This window comes from Phyllopteryx taeniolatus, chromosome 13 (assembly GCF_024500385.1).
Source record: "Phyllopteryx taeniolatus isolate TA_2022b chromosome 13, UOR_Ptae_1.2, whole genome shotgun sequence".
NCBI classification, from domain to species: Eukaryota; Metazoa; Chordata; class Actinopteri; order Syngnathiformes; family Syngnathidae; genus Phyllopteryx; species Phyllopteryx taeniolatus.
This window is the reverse complement of record NC_084514.1, coordinates 810,844-834,540: the sequence shown is the minus strand read 5'-3', so window position 1 is coordinate 834,540 and position 23,697 is coordinate 810,844. Positions and strand designations below refer to the sequence as shown.

Sequence of the window (23,697 nt, the reverse complement as noted above, 5' to 3'; positions counted from 1 at the left end):
GTCGCCTGTCTTTTGCATTTGCATGTTTCACTACCAAGGCCATTCATTTCCATATGTTGATCGAAGAAGCTGAATTGCATTGCAATGAATTCAAATAAATGTCAAACATGTTTTCCAAGCAGAAGTGCTGAAGGGGATGAAAGGTGACGACCTTTCTCAAGGGCCCATGGGTGACAGGGTCCCCGAGGAAATATGTAGTATTTCCTCTCCTCTCAGTGGCAATGAAGCGGTGGGGGCCCCAAATGTGTTTCATAGGGCCCAGCACGGAGCCTCAAATCAGAATTTAACGGCACAGAGCAACATGTGTCATCTTGGTCCAATTTGCCTGCAGATAATACAGCACAGCCAAGTTTACTATATTGAAATCAGAGACATAAATCCTGGGTTGTCGCATGGCGTGTGCTTGCTTCATGCAGGGGGCAAAGAGAGAGCTATCTCTTCTTTTCAGATCTGCATACAATTAGCCTCAGCTGCATGCTGGGTAATTGAGGTAAACGTCACAGCCATCAAGTTGTCAGCTTGACACGTGCACCACAGCCACCTGTGGCACTTCGTATGGTGGGATGCAAAGAAACATGATGAACTTTTTCAATATCATTGCTGAACTTTATGTTCCACTTTGTTGAAGCACAGTACAGTGGGATGTGATAAAGTGTGTCATTTCTTCATTTACATTGTCCATCTATCCATTTTCTATAGCGCGTGTCCTCGTTAGGGTCATGGTTGAGTTGGCACGTACAGTATCCCAGCTCACTTCGGGTAGGACACCCCGGTTGTAACCGATTGCAGGGCACACATCGTTTACACTCACATTTACACCGTCTCCCGATCAGGGGCGGAGCTACACGGTGGCAGTGGTGGGCGTGGCCACGCCGCCGGTGGGCGCAGCCGCCCCGGTGGCGGTCGTGACCGCCCCGCTCGTGTCCCCAGTATAGTGTTTTTCAACACAGAAAACTTTGATCAGCACTATAGTTTTTGCAGTCTGGTTGATGCAATTTGAATAGTCCTTTAAAATCCCCAGATTATTGAATTTATATTTTATTATGGAAGGCCAAATTCATGTCAGTGTCACAGATTGCTCATGAAGTCTATCTGAGACACTATTCATGGTGTCAGCATTATATTACACCTGCCGATCAGTTGCTGCGAGAAGAACGCAATTCCTGAATGGGTTACCCAAGACCCTAATTGTGTAATGAGTATACATTCAATGAATATATGAGGGCATGATTTGACGTTAGAAAATGCATGTTACTGCATTATCATTCGAATCTTGAGAATTTAAACGTGAGAATATAACAATGTAAAGCATTTTTTTTTTTTATAGAACGTCCCATGACCAAACCTGGAAAACAGGCTGCGGCCTGATGACATGATGGTTTGAACCTGAACATTGTTTTCTTTATCGCCGATGTCTTCGGACTAAAGTGAAATACACTCATATATGTACAAAGCCGGCACGACCGGTTAGAGCGTCAGCCTCGCGGTTCTGAGGACCCGGGTTCAATCCCCGGCCCCGCCTGTGTGGAGTTTGCATGTTCTCCCCGGGCCTGCGTGGGGGGCTTTTCTCCGGGCACTCCGCTTTCCTCCCGCATCCCAAAAACATGCAGGCTAGGTTGATCGACGACTTTAAATTGCCCGTAGGTGTGATTGTGTGCGCGAACGGTTGTTTGTTTCTATGTGCCTTGCGATTGGCTGGCGACCGGTTTAGGGTGTACCCCCGCCTCTCGCCCGAAGATAGCTGGGATAGGCTCCGGCACAACCGCGACCCTTGTGACGATGAAGCGGTACACAACATGGATGGACGGATGGCTAAACAAACCCAATTTCCAATGGAGCTCGGACATTGTGTATAAATAACGTAAATCAAAACAGAATACAATGATTTTCAACATATATTCAATTGAATGCACTACAAAGAGAGTAGTTCATGTTCAAACTTCTGAACATTATTGTTTTTTTTTTGCAACATGTTCCCAAAAGGCTGGGACGGGCAACAACACACCGGCAAAGTTGAGAAATGCTAAAACCTGTAACAGGTGAGCATCGGAATTGGAAACAAAAGGAGCTCAGTTGTTCACAGGCAAGGATGGCGTGGCGCTTATCACTTTGCGAACTGCGTCAGCAAATAGTCCAACCTCAATGATTTGCAAAGCATGGTATTCTGTTTTGATTGACTTTTTACAACTTCATTGGAATCGGGGTTTGTATAGGATTTATTGATAGCGTTATGATATGATATATGTAAGCGTGAATGAAGCCTCAACATCAGAGATTGGCACCTTTGGTCGCTCTTGAAGGAAAACAGAAGACACTGTAGATGTTTGACATTTGTTCAGGTGCTTTGTACCGGTGTCCTGCTACAGGAACCGGAAACAAGCACTTCGTCCTATTTTGTATGCAATTATCACATCAGAACATCGAGCTCCTTTTATGTGTGTGAAAGGACTTGTTCCGAAGTAGAAACCACAGTGAATACATGAGCACTAACAACATCATTTCTTCCATAAATGTCTGCTTCTCTTCCCCCTTGGATACTTTGATGCTGCAAGATGGGTGCAGTAGGTTGCCAGCCACAAACCCGAGCACCTTTTTGGAGTCAGTGTAATACAACGGCACGCTATAAAGTAAAGCAGTCTGAGAGAGGTTAATTGGCCTCATGAAGGTGATGCTGCGCGTGCTATCGTCGCGAAAGCATGTCAACCTTGCTTCTATCATCAAGGGGGAAATGTTGCATCAATCCAGTTTATTTGCATGACAGTGGCCCACTTCAAATGGGAGTCACAGACAGAGACGTGGAAATTAGCATGCCGTGTCACCTTCTGTCTGTCTGTCATTCAAACAAAAAAAAACCTACGGACATATGAACTCCTCCTACGGCAGGAACGTTAGTGAGGAAGGCAGGCGTCATCAGAACTGACGCGGTTTGCATTGAATTACTTTTTCTGCAACGTACCTTCGTTCATCTGTGCCAGTTATGTATAGTGACAGGCAGAACAACTACATCATTTGTTTTTTCCCCCCCTGTGTATCCATTATTGGTACATTCTTGTTCGATGGCGTGCCGTGAGTTTGTGCCTTGCCTGAATAAAGGTTTGGAAACATCAGCATTGCATTTCACAGACACGGCGTGAGTGGCCAACCACAACCAAATCACACGTCGGGCCCATTAAGGCTTGGACCGGCACCGCTTGGAACTGTGAGACAGATGTGCTAAATACTGCTGCCCATCGGGCGACTGTGGCGCAATTGGTCGAGTGGCTCAGTAGTTGGAATCCCGATTCCGACTGTCCGCTTGGGCAAGACAATGTAACACAAATTGCTCCCAGTGGGGCTGGTGTGTGTGTGTGTGTGTGTGTGAGTGTGAGTCTCTGCGTGAACGTGATGCTTTGTAAAGTGCTTTGGGCAGTCCGGTGTCGAGAAAGCACTAGATACTGTAAGTGCACTACATTCACCATGGCAGGCTACGACATTTATCCAAAATACGACATACAACCGGCGGCACGGTGGCCGACTGGTTAGAGCGTCAGCCTCACAGTTCGGAGGAGCGGGGTTCAATCCCCGCCTGTGTGGAGTTTGCATGTTCTCCCCGTGCCTGCGTGGGTTTTCTCCGGGCACTCCGGTTTCCTCCCACATCCCAAAAAAACATGCATTAATTGGAGACTCTAAATTGCCCGTAGGCATGACTGTGAGTGCGAATGGTTGTTAGTTTCTATGTGCCCTGCGATTGGCTGGCAACCAGTTCAGGGTGTACCCCGCCTCCTGGCCGATGACAGCTGGGATAGGCTCCAGCACGCCCGCGACCCTAGTGAGGAGAAGCGGCTCAGAAAATGGATGGATGGATGGACGACATACAACCATGTATTTGTGTTAGTGTTCCCTCACCTTCCAGAATTCCAATAAGAATCAATCCAAGAATAGCATATTTAATTTGGTAAAATATCTGTTAATACAAGCTAGAAAAATTGGGAACCTTAAACATGATCATTTAGCCAAGTCAGCTCTCTTCTGATGTGAACAGAGCTAAGTTTGTCATTCAAACCACCCAAAGGGTGTTTCTCAGCTGTGCCCATGTTGTCCATTGTTGAGGAAACAGTGCCCCCCTGTGGCTCAAAGTAGCAATGACGCCAAGCAATGCAGCTCATCCAATCCTCTTTGGTGAATTTTCAGATGAGCTTGAGAAGAGAGATAAAGAGCTGATACAGCATGGAATGTGACTCAAACGGACTTCAAGAAAACGCTGCCTCTTATCTCCAAAAATTCATTTGGCAATGAAGATCCCAAGGAAATACACAAGAGGAAAATGATGAAACGTGAACGCAAGTGTGCGTAACCATGTTGCCATGCAGTACAATACTCATTCAGTCGATAGAATTCTTGAAAAAAAGTGTGAAATTTGAGTTCTCCGTGCTAAAATAGAAGAGAAATAAGACATTGATGCGGGCTACTTTTAAAAAATATTTTATTTTTCTTCGCATTGGGAGAAGTATCAGTGCATCCTATGGCTTGTGTACACACTTCCTGTAGGAGACGAAATCTTGAACATGCCCTTGAGTGAAGCAAGGGCCCCACCCATGTTTACCAAGGAGGAATGTTTCAGGCAGCTGTTGGAGAACACGCGCTCTTGTTGGAGCAACGTGCAGTGAGGAATGCTACTGCCCGGTACGCGCTGTAGTGCTTGACCCCGCAACCGCCTTCTATGTCAAATGTGACGACATCGTTTCGCCTCTGAGCTGAGCTTCAACTTTGAAAGTAAGTTTTAGTTGGGAGAGGAGAACATTTTGGGTGAATTCAAGGTGGCTTTACACCTCAGCCATCCAACTTGAATGCAGCAACTGGAAGCAACTCACACTTTGAATGCTTGGCATTGTTTGTGAAGGAGGGAAAATCAAGGCAGTTGCCAATATTTTCCACATTTGGACACAGTCTGTTAAGCTATCATCACCCCAAAAAATACACAGATTTGCCCCCGATTTTTTAGTTTCACTTCATCCGCTAGTTTGTTTTTGAATCATCTGCGCACACAAAAGAACACATTTGGCATCATGTGAGATAATATCATTATTCCCATGGAGCTGGTGCACGGGACTGCAATCCAAAGCTGTCAACATTGCGCCGCAGCGGCGGTTCCGGGTTTAGGGATTGTTTACAGAACCACTTTTGCTTCTTGCGTGTGGAGAGAAAATAGCTCCTCCTTATATTTGGTATAATCTCTGCACGCCGCTGAGGCGATGCCCAGGTTTCTTGGCGCTACAGTCGCTGGATTGAAGCTGGCGCAGGATGAAGCCAACAACAGCGCAGACTGCGTACAGTACACATGCGGGACCGAGAGACACTTATCAGTGATGCATATGCTTGCTATACAGTCTCAAGTCTTATCTATCTCGTCTACCAAAAGGTTGTAATCCGGTACAATCATTGTCAAGCCCTGCGAGGTTCTCGTCAAGCGTTCGGCTGGTGGGCTGAGAGATCATAAGGGAGGATTTTGAGGTGAAATGATGCAGGGCCTTTCTTTAAAATAAAGCCCGAGGGCACCCACGGCGTCCAGCACGCACACACACACACACACACACAATCAAAACGTTCTCGCACACATTATTTATGCAGGAAAATATATTAACATTTGCATTAGAAAACAGCGCGAGGGCCCCCGTGTCGCAAAATAGCTCTTCTGTAGTATACAAATGCCGAGTTGGATCGTTGTGGGCTGTCATTTCCTTACACCAGTATGCAAAGCTACCTCTCCTCTTGCCTTCAACTAAATATCCTTCTCTCTCCTGTGAAATATGTTCCCACTGCTTCATGGGATTAGAGGCACTGAATTCTAACCGTGTAGATGACGCGTATGAAAGCCACCTCTGCAAGGAGATGCTCTTGAGAGGTTTAAGTTCCAAATGAGAAGCACATGAGGTGCGCCAGAACCTCAGGTTCTCCAAGCCAACAGTCCAGCTGTCTGGCTCTTCAAAACCTCTCTAATCACCAGGAGCTACAGTCAACCTGCTTCAGTCTTGCCAACACCTGCTCATTGTTATCAAGTTTAAAAGCGTAAAAGCAACGATTTATTTCTTCTACCTAAAGCATCAAATCCACCAGCTACTGTAAAACATGTGTGGCCCACCCGTGCTAGAGCGTTTCTTCTTCTAAGCGGTCGTATGGTAGAAAAGCTGAAACAGTATTTGGTTGCAGAAGGAACCTGGCCTTCGCAGAACATCCAGACAGCCTTTAGAATCCAAACTATCTCCACCTGAGCTTCCCGCAGAGGGTCTAACATGAGGAAAAAGGAACACAAAATATTCTCAACAGTTTCACAGCATGTTGTCACTCTTGTCCAAGAGCAGAATTCCCCCACCAGCTCAGTCCACGGGGCCCTGGAAAATGAGCTTGGAGCAGCCCTGAGCGAGGCTGAGCTGGGTGGCACAGAAGGGACACGCGGCATGGAAGGCATGGGTGCCGTGGGGCAGCGGGATCTCCGACCAGTACTTAACAGACTTCTCCGAGCACACGTGTCCACACGGCACAAAGGCGTGAGTGGGGGCGCCCGTGTCCACGTAGAAGGCGGGCTCGCAGCCCAGCCACAGTGGGACGTAGGGGCCGACCACCCGGCACATGGGGCACTCTCGCTGGGTGTTGGGCTCCTGCTCTGAGCGATGACCCCAGTTGTGGTAACCGTGAACGTGGCCACATGCCAAGTAAACCCAAGGCTGCTTGTCCTCCAGACAGGAAAGGGCACGGCTGCGTTGCATGCTGGGGAAGGCGAGGGTGTTTAGACCCACGGGGCACTGGGGCCGCGCCGCGTTGATCTCCTGCCGGAGGGCCTCCAGATGCTTTTGGGTGGGAGTGTGAAAGAGACCCTCGGCAGTGCGCCACAGCAAGGTCGCGCCGCACAAGTCCACCAGCGAGCCGTCCAGGAGTACATTACTTTCATTCTCCACCTAAAGATGAAAAAAGCGATTGGTGACTCTATGATCATTATATCGCATTCCTCATACAGGCGGTCTTCCGTTTCGTTTGCGCTCAGTTCTGTTCTTACGTAACCCAGACTTGTACACAATGCGGTCGTGAAGTCAGAATTGCAATGAAACCCCATTTGTCACTGGGAATATGTTCCACACCGGGTGGAAATCTGGGTTACAGTTATAGCGAGACCATATTAAAAAGAACACATTTTAAATATAGTCTTACCCCCTCCGATACCTATTTGAACACGAAGCATAAAATGCATAGAAAATACTCTATGTATTGTAGTGTCAGCGTGGTAGATACCGCACATGCATGTTTCTCGTGGCCTTGCGGGGTTGGCGTGTGACAGTTGCGGAGTCCGTGTATGAGGGTCAGAGCGTTAACTATGGGAGAGAGGGCTCATTACGTTCCTTTGAATGTTCAACAAAAAGTGCATCGGTGACTTTCCCCGATACGAGGGCATGACACTAAGTACTGTATATTGTACAAATCCTGACAAAAAACGATCACTACAAAATGGATTTCCGCAGTATAGTGGTATTGCCATGCAGATTATTTTAATTGCTATTGAAAGTGATGACATTCTTACGCCATTGCAGTTACCTCCCTATTAGAGCGGAGCCATTGAGGAAATAAGGTATGTTATTGAGTTTATAAAATAGACATCCCCTGTGTTGCTTCGACGGCAATCCCCAAGCCCGTGTGCATGTGGAGCAACAACTGACCAGTTTGCCTGGAGTCTGTGCGGAGCGGGTCTCTCTCAGGGTGTAGACATCCCCACACACAGAAATCTCCCGCCATACGCCGGGCTTGGATTCCTCCGTGAAGCCGCCCTTGGGGTGCATCACCAGCACGCCATTGGTTGTCAGACCATCCATGTGACCATCAGGGTTCTTCCACTTTGCAGCTTTTTCCTGGGAGAAACGCAGGCATGGATCAAGATGTTAAGCGATGAACTGGCCTCGTACGTACAAATAACTTCGAAATTGTTCGTTCTCACAGGGTTACTTACGAAAACAAATCCCCTTTATTACTTCAACAAGGTTTGTTTTTAAATAGAATTTTAATCAAATACAACTTTTGAATTATGTAGAAATATTGTTTTTCAAAGGCAAAACCAGTGTTGTCAAGGCAGTCTGCTCACTGCAGGGGTTTGAATGTACACACTGCTCATGCAGGCACAGCGACACAAAGACTTTTCATCAACTTTCCCACTAAATCCTCATGAGAACACATTGATGGGTAAGCATACTCCATAACAAGAACCGATGCAGTGCTCTTACGAGATGCGCAGTAACTCGTAATTACCCCGAGGAAGATATTCTTGGACGAGTCAAAGCCGGCTGCGTAGATCCGAGCGGTGTAGGGAGGGTTGCGCTCGCATACGACCCGGCAGGCGAAACGTGAGATGGTGCTCTGTGTGATGGGAGTCTCCTCGCCCTCCTGGCCTCCCGCTACGGTGTCTGTCACCACAAAGTCAATGGGACTCTCAGTGGAACGGCCGATCTATTTGAGGAAAAGAACATTGTTCACAAATGGCACAAATCACTCATCTAATACAATATCTTCAGGTGATTTCTTTTAGTGGTAGTAGAGGTGCAAGAATGAATTTTTTCACTTTTGCAAGACATTCATGCTGCTGTGTAGTGAGCAACAACAACAAAAAGGCAGAGATTAACTTTTGTTCATAGCAAGCATTTCGGGCAACACTTGTCGTAGAAGCTGATAGGAACTTCTCAAATGAAATAACACTGTTAAAAAAAAAACAGTTGTAATTTGAAAAGAACTAAAATGTGTCCAAACTCATACAGAGCTATGATTCCCTTGGTCCTCATTCAGTCACTTTACACTGAAGATGCAAAGTCAACAAAAGATACTTCACACACAAGAGTATTCTTACCTGAAACATGTCTGTGTCTTTATCATAGCTGTACTCCACCACCACGGTCTGGTTGCGGGACAGCGTGTAGGAGATGCTGTGCTGGCCTTTGGAGTTGACAGCCTGAAATTGAAGAAGAAAGCAGCTTTTTAATTCATGCTAAAAGCAAAGAGGTGTGTTCATTGTAAGAGTAAGGAACTAAGCATGCATGCTTGTGTACCAGAGGTTTGCAAAGAAGGAACTTAAGCAAAAGACTTTCGCAACCACTGCATTTTCTCAGGTCTAATTACAGATTTAAGGGACCAATCATCCAATGTGCCTTAACATGGAGTTCTGTTCATGACATCAAAAGGTCTGCGTCTGCAAGGTAACACTTCCCACTGGCCTCAGTTAGCACCAGCTCGCCGACACACCGGACTGGCTCAAATCAAGTTAGAGCCGCTCAGCTCCCACAGACACTTTACCACATGCCTCTCTAATCTGAAAATTCCACTCCCCCAAAAGAAACCCACCCCCACCACCAACCTCCTCCCTTCGTCACGTGCAAGAGAAAAGGAGGGAGAAAGTGGGTCAACGATGCCACTGCTTTTGGGTTAGGGACAACTGTCATCACATGCAGGCTTACTGCACAAACAAATGTTGCTCCACTTCTTCAACGGCAAAAAACAAAAAGGAAAAGGAAAAGCACTGCAGTGAACCCACGTTTATCCGCGAGGGTTACATTCCAGGCCTACCCGCAATAGGCTAAAATACAGGCCATACAAGAAAAGAGAGAGCGAGACCATATAAACTATTTTTTTTATTGTTTTAGCCCATCCAAACGCTTTGAACATATAAGCATATTAAAACTAATGTTTTAAAGTCGTACAGACTAGTCGATTTGTCGACTTCACTAGTCCGCAATGATGTGAAAAGTGTGAGGTCGAGGAGGAAGCAGGAAGCAGAGTCACTTGCAATAACAGATGAGTGCGCCAAATAAAATGACTACGTCACAATTCATTTACATCGGTTTCTATTTCTGAATGTGCTGCTTTGGTAAGTGAGGGAGAACCAATAAAGGTTCAAATAAAATAAAAAAAGCCAGGCTCAGCAGGATTTTAAATAACTTTTCGACCCAGGCTACTACTACAAGCCTTCATCCTGCCGACGTCGATACACTTGTGTCTTCTCACGTGTATGTTCTGCGTAAAATTGTCTGTGAATATACTAGTTTGGAATATTGGTTATTTTATTATTGCACTACTGAAAACAAATCAGCGACTAGTCGAGGTAGACAAGTGAGGTGTCGAATTAAGACAATCTGAAATCATGCAACCTCTACTCAAAATAAAAGGCAAAGCGTGCGAGCTTCAAGTTGTTTGTCTGATGGAGTAGCGGTCCACTCGCCTGACTTTGGTGCGGGCAGCGTGGGTTCAGTCCCCACTCAGTGACGGTGCGAATGGTTGCGCCCTGCGACCGACTGGCGACCAGTTCAGGGTTTAGTCCGCCTTTCGCCCGAAGTCAGCTGGGATAGGCTCCAGCGCCCCGTGACACTAACCGGGATAAGCGGTGTTGAAATTGGATGGATATTTAAACGCCAAACTATTCAACCAAACTATATCATTCCATGTAACTAAAGTTTGCTAGCTTAATGTTAACATATAATGCAAAACACCATAGATTGCACAACGTGGCACTGCATTGTAGCCACGCAATTCTAAATTCAGACTTGGAGGTACAATGTAAAAACATAAAACAATCGTTTAAAAAATCTGCACTTTAGCGGGGCTGCGAATGATGATAATATAACGGGGGAACACCCGGCAGCCATGGGCCTCAAAGCAGGGGGATAATATGACAGTGAGAACAGGACTGCATTTGGAGGTTGGCATCATGGAAATTTCTTAAAATTTCAACAGTGTGACTGTCACAATGACAGTGGCCCGTGGAAGTGTTGTGGAAAAGCTACACACACACACACTATGGCTGACATTGGGCAGCTTTTCTCTCCTCTCAAGTTAGGCTTCCCTTAAATTAAGTTTAGCACGCTCCTCGTTATCTTCAGGCTATTTTCAACCTGTAGGTGCACAGTTGAGAACCGAGGGTCAGTCAACTGGGACCACTTCTTCCCGAGTTCGCCCTACTGATCCCGAGCTTGATAGTTAATAACAGCGTGTGTGGCAGTAGGAGACAATGAAAGTAATTAAATTAGTAAACTGTTCTTTCTATTGTAAAAGCAACATGCCAACTACAGCGCTACCTCCAAAGTTGAATATCCCAGAAGTTCAAACCATCATCATGCAAGATACAATTTAATAAGGTAGAGCAAGCTGTTTTCAAACTTCTAGCAAGATTTGAATGTGGCCTGCCCTCTTGTGCGTCCGCCCAAAGAAACGCCCCCCAGCTCACGAACACACGTGCACAGCAGCCACATTGCTAGCATGGCTTATTCATGATGGACTATTGCCAAACACGAAATGTTACCAGATTGATATTCTATTTTTTGGGAATGTACAATCAAGTAAAAATATAAGACAGGTGGTCAACTTACCCGACGACCCGGGGAGAACGGTGACGTGACGTACGTAATATTGCAAGGCTCAACATATTTCAGAAATACAGATAAAGCCATTATGTGACAGTAGCAATCAGCAAAAACTTTGCCGTCCCTTCTCCGTGACACGTTTGTCAAGGTCCCTAGCTGTATTTGATTTTCGTTTCGTAACTTCTCTTGGTACTTGTATTACTTTTTAAACTGTATAACTACAGTTCTGGACGTTAAAATGTGACTCAAAACATTTCCTGTACAATACATAAAGGTTTTATGATGGCAATGATTATTTCCTACGGAAACATTTTGGGGAAATTTGAACAAATGGTGTCAGCAAATGGATTTCCCTTTAAATTTGCAGTTTCACTGTAACTGGCAGAACAGAAAGGATATTTGCATGTATATTTTATAGAACACTACAGTATCACAGAGGTGGATTCTCTGCATTGAAACACCTACAGGCATCAAGAGTCGAGTTCCACATGGTGAGAGTAACATGAGCCCATGGGCCTTCGGCCAGGGAGCAGAACTACCAACAAACTATGGGCCCTCAGTGGGTGCAGGGCGGTTTTAGCAGTATTGCTCAGAGACCAAAGACAGGAATGCAGGAAGGCAAACGTGTTCTACTGGACCAGGCGCTTTCTGGCAGCCTCTTAGGTGCAAAGCCAAGTAAACTTTGAGGCCTTACAAAGAACAAATGTTATTGGACTGGAAATGTCAACAAGGAAAACAATAAACGTTAATGCTCATTCAACACTGAGGTCATTGATAAAACAAAGTGCCTACACTTTGGACTACTGAAGCAGACATGTTTGTTCAATCAAAACACAGACGGGTAATAGTGCTGTCCTAAATGTCAATTGTGTATGTACCTTGCTGTCTTGGGGTGTGTTGAGGATGTGCACGGCGCTCGGCTTAACACCATTGGCTTTGGTCCTCTTGTATAGCGCAAATCTGCTTTTTCGTCTACCGCGATCCCCATTGGGCAAGGAGCCATTGTACCTGTGGGTTAAAGGGAAATACATGGTCACCACTCACAAAAATTACAAAATTGCAATAAAAAAAAAAATAAAGATTTTTGGAGCAGCATCAGGATGTGTCAAACTGGGAATTACAGGTATAATTCTCAAAATCATATCACAAGAAAACCGAGAATTAGAAACATTCATGTGTTTCAAAAGGGGCTTTGGAAATCTAGCACACTCAAGTATTACCTTGAATGCTGTCGCTTACAGTATTACATAATGCACTCTGTTATTTTTGTTGGTGTGCACAGTTACAAGTGCAGCTGTTTTTTTTTTTGCTCTGTGTCCCGCATAGGATCAGCTTTTCGGATGCATGTCGGGTTTGTTGGGTGCATGGGTGAGACATCTAAAGACATTCTCTTGGCCTTGTTGGTCCCCTTCCTGTAGGACTGGTCCTCTCCTGTGCCCACCACACCCATTCGCCATTTACCAGTTGGTTAATGATGACACCCGAATAAATTTGAGATTTTTCAGCCAATTAGCAATTGTCGATGGAACATAATTTTGGGGTGCTAGCTGTTTTTCATATGATGCAATGATATATGGTAGCAATATAAGGTATACCAACTTGAACAAAGCCAGTGTTTGGAAACTCAAGCAATTTTTTAATTTCCTACAAAAAAAAAAAATGGTCATTTCGGAGGTGAGGGAATTCCACTGGACAGCTACCATATATAAAATATGAGTTAATACTGCCACTTTATAGTATAGTACATTTCCTTTGTCCACACCGGCTGTGGAGTGTCTTCAGGAATTTCCCCCCAAAAAAGGTGAGGGGATTCCACCTGACAGCAATAATATATCAAATTACTACTACTAATTACTGCCATTGTATCATGTAGTACATTCCTTCTTTCCCAGTGAATTTCTATGCAGTGAATCTTGGTTCTGCCCTCTAAGTCACACCAAGACATGGAGGGTGTGTGTCTGTGTTCCAAATGCAATTTGTTATTTAACAATTGCTCCAAAAATGATTTATATTATTGGGATTGACTGCCAGTTTCATTTTCTTGAGCAAAAATACATAAAGAGAACATGTTGGTGAAATATGGACCATGAAGACTAAATAGGTCCTTTAACTAACTTCATGTTTTAGAGTTGTCTGGTTTTGCGATGAAATGACAAAGACCTTTTTGAAAACCCTCTCCAGTATTGAGATTTTTTTCCAAATTAGCCTCTTGAAGAAAAAAGTCAGACACATAGACAAGACAGAGCTAGATTTTTTATTCACCCCATAAGGGAAATTAGATCATGAGAATAATTGCTCAATATATTAACTTAAAATACCTTGAATGAATTAAAATGATTAGCTTTAACCTGGAACGAGAAATTTTATAAAACTCTTTTTTTCTCAAGTCACAAAACAAATGGAGATGTATTTGAACATGCACTCAGTTTACTCCCAAATAAAATATGTCCCATTAGTATGGCCAGCAGCCCCGTGCCAAGATGTAAATACAGTAGTTGTCCTCCATTGCTGTTTTTTGACCCACCTTTCTCTGACTCTGTACGTATTCATTTTGAAGTGGAAAGCCCACCACCCCAAATGTGTGTAAAACTGTGCAGTGGATAAGAGGCATTAGTGGTTACTCTGTGAAATAAAAATATTTATATACAACCACTTTGAGATTAACAACATATTGGGATGAATCCATCAAACACCCAACTCAACTATGACTATTCGACGCTAGGGTTTCATTTTAACATTGATTGATAATAACGACAATATGTCACCGCCACCTTTTCTCACTTTAGCTGTGCTCCAATTTTTTTTAACCTCTGCCAGACAGACAGAGGATTTACCTTCCAATACTTAGCAGTGGGGATTAGAGACTATACAGTATTGCTTTGTCGCCCATCACCCATGCACTAGGCAGGCAGCCGTAACTCCTCAGGGTACGCTTACACAACAACAACCCAGTAAAAACATCATTGTTTTTGGAAAGTTCAACGCATGCATTACAATGTTGTCAAAATGATGACAGTTTGCACAGACCCTTAAGAACAGCGGAAACCACAGTAATGTCCTCTTGGATGGAACAGTATTCTGAATATCTTTTATTGTTATATTCGATTTGTGATATGTGAGTGGAGACTTTGGCAAGTAATGAAGCTAATGAGGATGCCGCTTATGTGGTGTCATAAATGTACATTGCACACCACATATGCAGTTTTTACAGACTATTGCTTTCAAGAGCTTAAGGAAATGGTAACATACGGTTTTCAAAAACTTGAGACCAGTTTTAGGCTCTAAACATTTCACATACTTTGATTTTTAAATCAGTTTTTAATTTAAAAAAGTCATGTAAACTCTAACATTAAGGGGTGTGCATTATACACGAGAAATTATGGTATTTAGCACGTCACCATTTTCTCACTAAATATAGTTCCAAAGGTGCTATTGACCTGAAAATTTCACCCGATGTTGGGAGCAACCCAAGTAATCCATACATACAAAGAAAGTAGAACAAATAAGCTCAGAAGTGAAGTTGTGTGTAAAAATGGGAAATGACACAGGGAAAAAAGTATGGAACAAATGCAGAAAGGCAGGTGCAAAAAGGCAAGGAAAGCCTTTTTGCAACACCTAAAATCTATCAATAATCAAACAGCAATCCAGCCCCTTGTCAGTGCAAATGAATATCAGCTGGTTCAGTCCTAACGGATGGCCAAAAAAGGTTGCCAAGATGCGAGTTAAGACACAGCTCATGATTGGTAAGAGCAGAGAGGTGCCTCAAGACCATCGCAAACTAATTGTTCCAAAACATAACGATGGCATTGGTTACAGGTGCCTATCTAAGCTTCTGAACATTCCAGTGAGCATGGTTGGGGCCATAATATGTAAGTGGAAAGCCAATCATACCACCATAAATTTGCCTCGATCAGGTGCTTCTCGCATGATTGCTGACAGAGGAGTGCAAAGAATAACACTGGGGAACAATTTTGAAAAAAAAAACAATTCTGGTGAGTTAGATTTTTATGCTGATTAAAACTAGAACTGGCATGCTGATTCCAAAATTGCAGTCAGTTTTTTTCTAGCACGTCAAGTTTTTTTCTCCACCGCTTACCCTCCAGGTGAGCAAAATTCCACTGATTAGCTGTAGTAAGACTTTCCAGCTGACTACGATTGGACTCATCTACAGCTACGTGGCAAGTTGTTTGTGTAGTCACAATTGAGACAGTGCGGTGAGGTGTGGCGCAGCTCCCAATAGCTCAGTACTATCAATATATGCAAACAGAAAGCTAGCATAGTGGGAATTAAGAAGATTTGTACTGGCTTTTTTCTAACCTTGTAACCAAGGGCATACCGTAGTTCTATTTCATTTTATGCTGTTTTTTACGTTTTCAAAGCTTGTCACTATTCCATCATAGTGTTTTATTTACATAGGTATATATTTCCTTTGTTCCACGTTGTTCTCACTTTGTTCCAAATCTTGACGTGATAGGGAAAAACAGATTAGTTTTGGATTCCGCACCCAAAAATTTGTTAAAAACAACTGTCAGACCTGAAAGCTGTGTTCACCAGCATAATCAGAAGAGTTGTTCCAGAGCGAATGACCACCTGTGGAGAGCTTCAAAAAGACTTGGAATTAGCAGGAACTGTTGTTACATTGTGAGCGAGTGATCAGCAATGCATCGATGATTAACTTCCGTATCCGCTACGGAGGTTGGTTTCACATTAGAAGAGTGATATGTTTTCCAGGTGGATTTCAATGGCATTCGTATGTCTCAGGAAAACTCCACATTCCGGGAATTTTACGCTTCCTCGGAATTCAATGAGTCATGCCGCTCAAGCCGTTACGCACAAATGAGCCAGGTACGCACAGAGGTGTGGTAGAGGTCATAGCAGGAAAATCCGCGCACCTTGAGGGTGTGTTTAAAAAAAATTAAAATAAAAAATAAATTAAAAAAATTGAAATTAAAAAAGGGGGATTTACGAATGAATGGGAGAATATGGCCCAAAGTGAGTGGAATAAGTAACATCAACTGACTGAAGATGACTTGGCTTCAAGTATCAAGCTGATATGATCTCAATATAAATATGCTCCCTACTTTATTGCAGCATCAATTAACAGGAAATAGAACTAACGTAGTTCTCAAAAAGACATCAACAATTAGTATCAGCCCGTGCCAGAGACGTCCCGAAGTTGATTTGTACATTTCCTTGACGGAGTAGCTTTTAATGGGAGAAACATACAAAGCTCAATCAATAGGCCCAGTCTCTATGCCACAATGGACAGAGGAAGCTGAGTAGAAGCAAAAACTAGGCCCTGATCAATCCATCCTTTCATTTCCAGGGTGCCCACGCAGCCCCCACTGCTACCCCCCCCCCCCCCGCGCCGACCAGCACCGGTTGAGTCCGTGCAGTCAAGTGATGAGGCCAATCCTAGTGATGGCACTCATGGTGACAAACCACCGAGGAAACTGCTGTCCTTTGTTCCACGTTGTCTGCCCCCAGTTTTGTTATCAATGAGACGGATGGAGGTGTCAAATGAAGTATTTATACAGCCATCAAATGTGTCTTTGTGTCGCAACAGAGATGAAATAGTATCAACTTCAAACATGCCACATGTTCCTCCAGGGGCCGTACTTTGTCTCATACAAGAAGCAGTCTGATGGGAGGGCTATATGAGAACACCGAGGGACAAAACCACTCTGTCACAACTTCATATCTTTCCATTCAGAAACAAACATGTTGTACATGCCCAAAGCACAAAGAATAAGACACATCACTGGTCAAACCAATCAGTGATGATACAACATTTTCTATCCCGCATTTCCCTTGGCACCTTATAAAAAGAATTTGTTTTCTTATATAATTGAACCACTGGACAAATGCAGGAAAAACAGTGCCAGGTTTTAAAACAATTCTTAGATAAACAAAAAAGAGTTTGTACTCATAGCTTTCGATAAGAGGCCCATGTAATGTCAAACTACAGTCTTAACTGATCAAAACAGTTAACTTTTTTTGGGCATAGCAGGATTTTTTTTTCCAACAAGTTGGGGTTATTCTACAAGGGAAAACATGTTTGCCAGTCAAGAACCCAGAGACCTCATATTATAGTGGACAAATAAGGACTCTTGTCGGGGGCAGGGGAGCGAGGAAAGCTTTGATGTTAAGATGGCTGTTCGAACGAGGCAAGGATATAATCCATTAAACAATGCTAAGTCTTCTTTTGAATAGTGTTTAGATGCAAGTGAGGCACATTGGAGTGCGCTAATGAGCCAGTCTCAACTAGTTTGGTGTCGAAAGATGAATAGGTCATATGAAATTGAGCTACATACTGTACATGCAGTCCCTTCTAATATTTATTTTGATCTTTTGAAATTTTACACCTCAGATGATTGGCGCCTGGCTCCCCACAATACAGTCCTCCTCCTGACTTGGTAGAGGAAAATAAAGTATGAACTATAACCAGACCGCGATTGTCTCCAACTCTCCATGGTGTTATTCTGTACTGTTGACCCAAGAGGGTCGAGATATTTAACACGAGCCGTTTAATACAGTACAAGTTATTTAACAGTCTTACAGTTGCACACTTATCTGACTCATAATTTGGTTGTATAATTACAACGTTGCAAAAGAACAAGGAACAATAACAGTGGTAGTGTAATTCAAACAGCCCTCACAGTTCGTCGTGTCACAATTTTTTTAAGACGATATATTTTCCTAAAAACACGATAAACGATCATTTTTTTTTAAAATGCCTCTGAAATCATGAATAATAAGGTCTGCCCTTAGAATAAAGAGCTTTACATGGAGCCTGGCAGCACGGTGACCGTCTGGTTAGAGCGTCTGCCTCACAGTTCTGAGGACCAGGGTTCAATCGCGTGGGTTTTCTCCGCGTACTCCGGTTTCCTCCCACATCCCAAAAACATGCATGGTAGGTTAATTTGCAAGGAGCCATGACATGACATCCCTTAATTGAAGACTCTAAATTGCCCGTAGCTGTGAATGTGAGTGCGAGCGGTTGTTTGTTTATATGTGCCCTGCGATTGGTTGGCAAACAGTTCAGGGTGTACACCGCATCCTGCCCGATGATAGCTGGGGTAGTCTCCGCGACCCCTGTGAGGATAAGCGGCTCAGATAATGGATGGATGGATGGATGGATACACGGAGCCTTCTATGCAGATTATAATCGGTTTAGAAGCCAAAGCCGAATGAAAACACCTCAATCGGAATAAACAGGCCAAAGCTGAATGGAATTTCATTTGGGTTCGCAGGTGTGGAATATTCCTTTTGCCAAACTGGTCAGAAGTCAATTTTCAGCATGTACACCGTCATTCGAACAGAGCCGGAAATGCTCTGTCTGCGCATGCTTCGTCTCGACATAAATGCGCGGTGACGTCATCATTTACGCACAGAGTAAATATGGCGGCTCCTGACGGCGCTCGTATCCGACAGAGCTCTTGTTTGGTTCAGGTCATGTGCCCTCTTTTTTTAAACCGTCTTATGTTTTTGACACTCACAAGAAATGTCTATTTATATTTGTTTTAAATTGCCTCACTAGTAAGAAAATGCAGTTTCCTGCTATATGCACAATGTGAATTTCAGAAAAATACTGTTGTATATCTAAGAGAGGAAACCAATTAGTCTTTCATTAGCAAGCAAAATGTCTCATTTTCTCGTGTGTTCATAATTGATCTTTCACCAAGAAAAAAATAGATCTTATCCTTATCTTATCCTTGATTTTTCCGATAGAAATCTCAGTAGAATACTCGATTACCAAACTGCAGCAAATTCGTATTTGTGACCAGTCTGTTTAATGGCACTTCAGAAATAAAGTGAGAAAAAGAAAGTCATGGCATTTTCATAGAATAGCTGAAAACATACTATTGGTCAGTTTTGAAGGTGCAAGAAACTAAGCCCACCCCCTTGACGATTGGCTTTGAAGGTGCAAAAATTTGGATCAGCACCCTAGTTTTCTTCTAAAGGTTCAATGCACTTGTTAATCAAATTTGCTTTGAGAAATAAATATGGATTTTAAAAAAGATATAAATGCTCTATATAACATACATGTGAATATTACATATTTTAAAATCTTTTTATTTTGTTGTTAAAATGACTCAAAAGGACTCGAAACTCAAGGTGTAGGACTTGCGACTTGACTCGGGATGTGCATATCTCGACTTGAGACTTGACTCGGGACTTCCGTGTCTCAACTTGGGATTTGACTCGGGACTTGAGGGCAAAGACTTGAGACTTACTTGTGACTTGCAAAGCAATGACCGGGTCCAACCTCTGGCAGGCCGACTCAGAGTGTAATATGTACTTAAAAACCTGCAGTGAGTAGTTTGTTGCCCCCTAGGCTGGAATTCAGCATTACAACAACAGAGCCATCGCTTTGATTTGACGAAGGCTACGCCTCGACCCCGGCTCCCCACCGTGTGACTCTAGAACATATTTATTCTGTTTTGAAGGACTGCAGGTGGGGGGGAAAATGTAAAGATACAAATATAATCGTTGTATGATTATTTTCTGCTCCAGGAACGAAAAATAATGTTTTGTTAGACTTTTTAAAACGGGAGACAAGAGGCCGCGCTCCACCCATTGTTGGGTAAAATGCATAATTTCCGCTCTCTCATTTTCGGTACGGCAGCAAGCGAAGAACACAGGAATGTCGCTGGTCGACACGAGGGGCGGAAAGGCCACAAAATCCATGGGTCGGTTTGTATTGGTTTCGTTGTCATGGTTTCAGGTTCGGTTCGGTACACACTGACTCTTGACTGAATCAATTATGTCTTGTATAGTTAGATTAAATGTGAACGTATGTTCACAGAATTATTATTGCGGTTTTAAAATTATTTTTAATCAGAAAATATATTTGCGGTTACATCTATGCCAGCAACATATAGCGACAGGCAGAACAATTAAATGCTCTTCCATTGAATGACAAAAGGTACAATAAACCGGTGTATCCACCTGTTGCAATTCGTACAACAGAACATGTCATGGCTCCTTGCAAATATGTCAGCTTTGTGTTCAACTAAAGAAGTTCAGACTCCACACAGAGTAGTACATTTGTGACTAAATTAAGACAAGATCATTATTTCTGTATTAATACTTTCTATGATATTTTTGTTTGGTGGTTGACCATGAGGTTTTTCTAAAGTAAAACAGGTGCCTTGGCTCAACAAAGGTCTACTGATGATAATCATAAGCAAAAGAGCTCACCTCAATTGCATGAAGTTCGCTCAATAAACTTCATCTTTATGTTACTAGCAGCATTGATACATGCTTCCAGTCAGGGCCATAAATATTGAGACTTGGACACAAGTGTCCTATTTTTGTCTCTAAACACCACCACAATGGGTTTGAAATGAAACGAACAGGATGTGCTTCAACTGCAGACATTCGTCTTTAATTTGAGAGTATTTACATCCAAATCAGGTAAAAGGTTTAGGAGTTACAACAGTTAATTGTATGCCTCCCATTTTATAAATGCTAGCTCGCTGCATGCTAGCATCGCGTATACTCAGGTGAAGCAGAGTTTCTGTGGTAATCCAAACACCTCACGAACATGGCGATTGGCAGTGAGATGTAATTCCAAGTCGTCTGGTGTATGTACCAGAGATCTTATGTTGGAGAGACACAGATGCGGTAGTGCCATCATAAGCAGAGTACTTCTACAAAGACTGTCTCTCTTCTCTCCAACGCAAGATCTCTGCTGACGCACCGGGCTGCAATATGATTCGATGCTGCAATCCTGTAGGGCATGACAGACACGGCGTGTTTCTGCCATCATGACTAACTTGCTACTTTGCTCTGGAGTGTACATAATGCTTCAACTCATTGATAAAAAAGTGTCACACGTGTTATGAAACGAACGGGACACGTCGACCGACCCGAAACAGTTGAGTCGAACAGTTTGGATGTTTAAAAAAACCATAACACCCCTTGTTGACATGAAATATGAAAGATACAGCAAGCTGTTAGAGGAACTGATACGCTTAAATCAGCATTTTGTCATCTATATAGTGGCTTGGGTGAAAATGACTAACAAAAAAATAAATAAAAGCTTTAATGTACAAAAAATATATATATTATCAAGAGTGTGTGAGAGTCTTTGAGACACCAACTAAAGGAATATTTATTTAAGGATGCAAGATACTGTCCAAACGGATTGATAACCCTGTTTCAGTTCAATCCGCATGCGTTCTGTTAGGTTCAGGACGTGTAACTCTGTGTGACCAATGAGGTGAAGCAGTGTGTACAGACCAGAGCAAAAATGTTTGCAAGTTAGCCAAGAAGGGGGCGCAGACACATCATCTGTGTCATGCCCTCCAGCGATGCAGCCAATCATATTGCAGCGGGGCGCATCTCGAGAGATCTTGTGTTGGAGAGAAGAGATACAGCCTCTGTAGTAGCAGGCTTACGATGGTACTACCACGTTTCTCTCGTCAATGCAAGAGCTGTCTTGGCTTGCCCGACTCAGCATTCTTCTGTGCTGCCAACACACGTTGGTGCTGCGACACAAGTACTAATGCTACATAGCAAACTCTCTGGAAATCGCTATGTACGTGACTGACTGAGGCATTTTGATTACCACGGAAACTTTGCTTCACCCGAGGATATCTGATGCTAGCATGCTATCCCCTAAAAAGTGTGAGGCATATACACCAACTCCTGTAATTCCCACACAGTTGACCTGATTTGGATGTAAATACCTTCAAATTAAATCTGAAAGACTGCAGTTAAAGCACATCCTGTTCATTTCATTTCAAATACATTGTGGTATTCAGTGCCCAAAATATGACAATTGTGTCCATGTCCTAATATTTATGAACCCGAGTGGAGCCATATATCAATTCTCCTAGTATCAAAGAAGTTTAGAGAGTAAACTTTATGCAGAAACCAAGCTCATTCACACATCAAATAAATGTGTTAATCTCAAGAAGTAGTCTTGTATTTCTTTTGACTCACTTTATTTGGAGTTAACACACAGGTAACATGACATCCATGTTTATTTGTGTACACACCAGACTTTACATTTTTTGTCTCTTATTTCTTCTTCACCTCTTATCAAAGTAATCCTTTTACATAGTGTCTGTCCATAGTGTTCAGACCGACACACCACATAACTTAAATGCCTTGTTACAGGCTACATTTAAATGTGTGGCAAGACTAAACTTGCAGTTGGATGTTTAAATGTCAGTAATGACAAGTTGGAACCCTGAAGTGTTATTCACATAATTTTAGTCATTTAAAATACATTTTCAGCACAATTGCAAGACGTACAGTAATGGCGTTATCGAGTATTGGTACTAGATATCTGGGAGTACTCAAATGTAAAGACTTGTAACCAGTCCAACAACAACAACAACAACAACGTGGTATTGTTGCATCACTAATTGTGTGTGGTTGGTGTTGATGAGCAGTGGGTTAAAAAAATGGGTAAGAACTGGGGGTTTGGGGGAGGGGGCATCTCCACTTCCGAATTCCTGAAACCCCATGAATCCAACTTCTGAGGTGGGAAGCGTGGAATACATCCACGGGTGTGACTAAAGTTGTACACTCATGGAGTCGGCAACACTCATGGAGTCAATCTGTTATTCGATCTCAAAACACCAGCGACCCACCATAAGACACCACACGACGTCAACTCCAAAGAGGAAAACCTTAATGTAGACACCTGGAATGTGCACGTGTCCCGCTGGAATAGAAACGTGACTCTACGAGGCTGACATCTTAAAAGCAAAATACTGTCAAACGAATATAGTGTATATATTTTTTTTTAAAATTATTATTATTTTTTTTTTTTATACACAGAAAAGGGTGACGTTGTCGAGGAAAGTTAGTTAGCTACAGCAAGAGCACTCTTGTGAAACTTCCTCTGCGTGAAGAGGTCGCTTTAACGTTCACGTAGCGCTGTCCAATCAAGTCAAATTACAACACGTGTTTTTCTATTTTCTTCTTCTTATAATTATTTGTCAAACCAGAACTTACCCCAACACAACCAGCTCGCCGTATTTAACTGGGTCTTTGGAGGGGGCGCAGTGCTCCTCTTGGCTGGACGAAAACATGAGGCTTGGAGCTTCGCTGTGTGGCGTTCACTGTACACGAAAGAAACAGCAGCGCAAAGATAGCCAGGGTCTGCCTTCGAAAAACTCGAACGCGCATTTAGTTCATCTCATATATCCAAGAGCATTGTTTAGATGCCATCGAACATCCCGTTTTTTTTTATCAAATAAATGCGGCCTTCAACTTCTTTTAGGCGACATTGCAAAACATAACTTAGTTGGCGGTTGATACGCGCTCTGAAGCGGATACAAAACCAGCTAGGAGCTGGGCCGGAATGTACCAT

General features: G+C 43.2%; 1 protein-coding gene across 1 annotated transcript; it reads right to left on the bottom strand.

Annotated features, from left to right (window-relative positions):
- Nucleotides 1-4,445: 4,445 nt before the first annotated feature.
- peli2 (pellino E3 ubiquitin protein ligase family member 2) lies at nt 4,446-23,697 on the bottom strand. The gene is made up of 6 exons (XM_061795340.1): nt 23,340-23,697; nt 12,242-12,371; nt 8,861-8,962; nt 8,269-8,466; nt 7,686-7,874; nt 4,446-6,932 (listed from the first exon to the last, which is right to left on the bottom strand). Exons 1-6 carry the CDS (start codon nt 23,414-23,416, stop codon nt 6,354-6,356), a joined length of 1,275 nt encoding a protein of 424 aa, XP_061651324.1. The 5' UTR covers nt 23,417-23,697; the 3' UTR covers nt 4,446-6,353.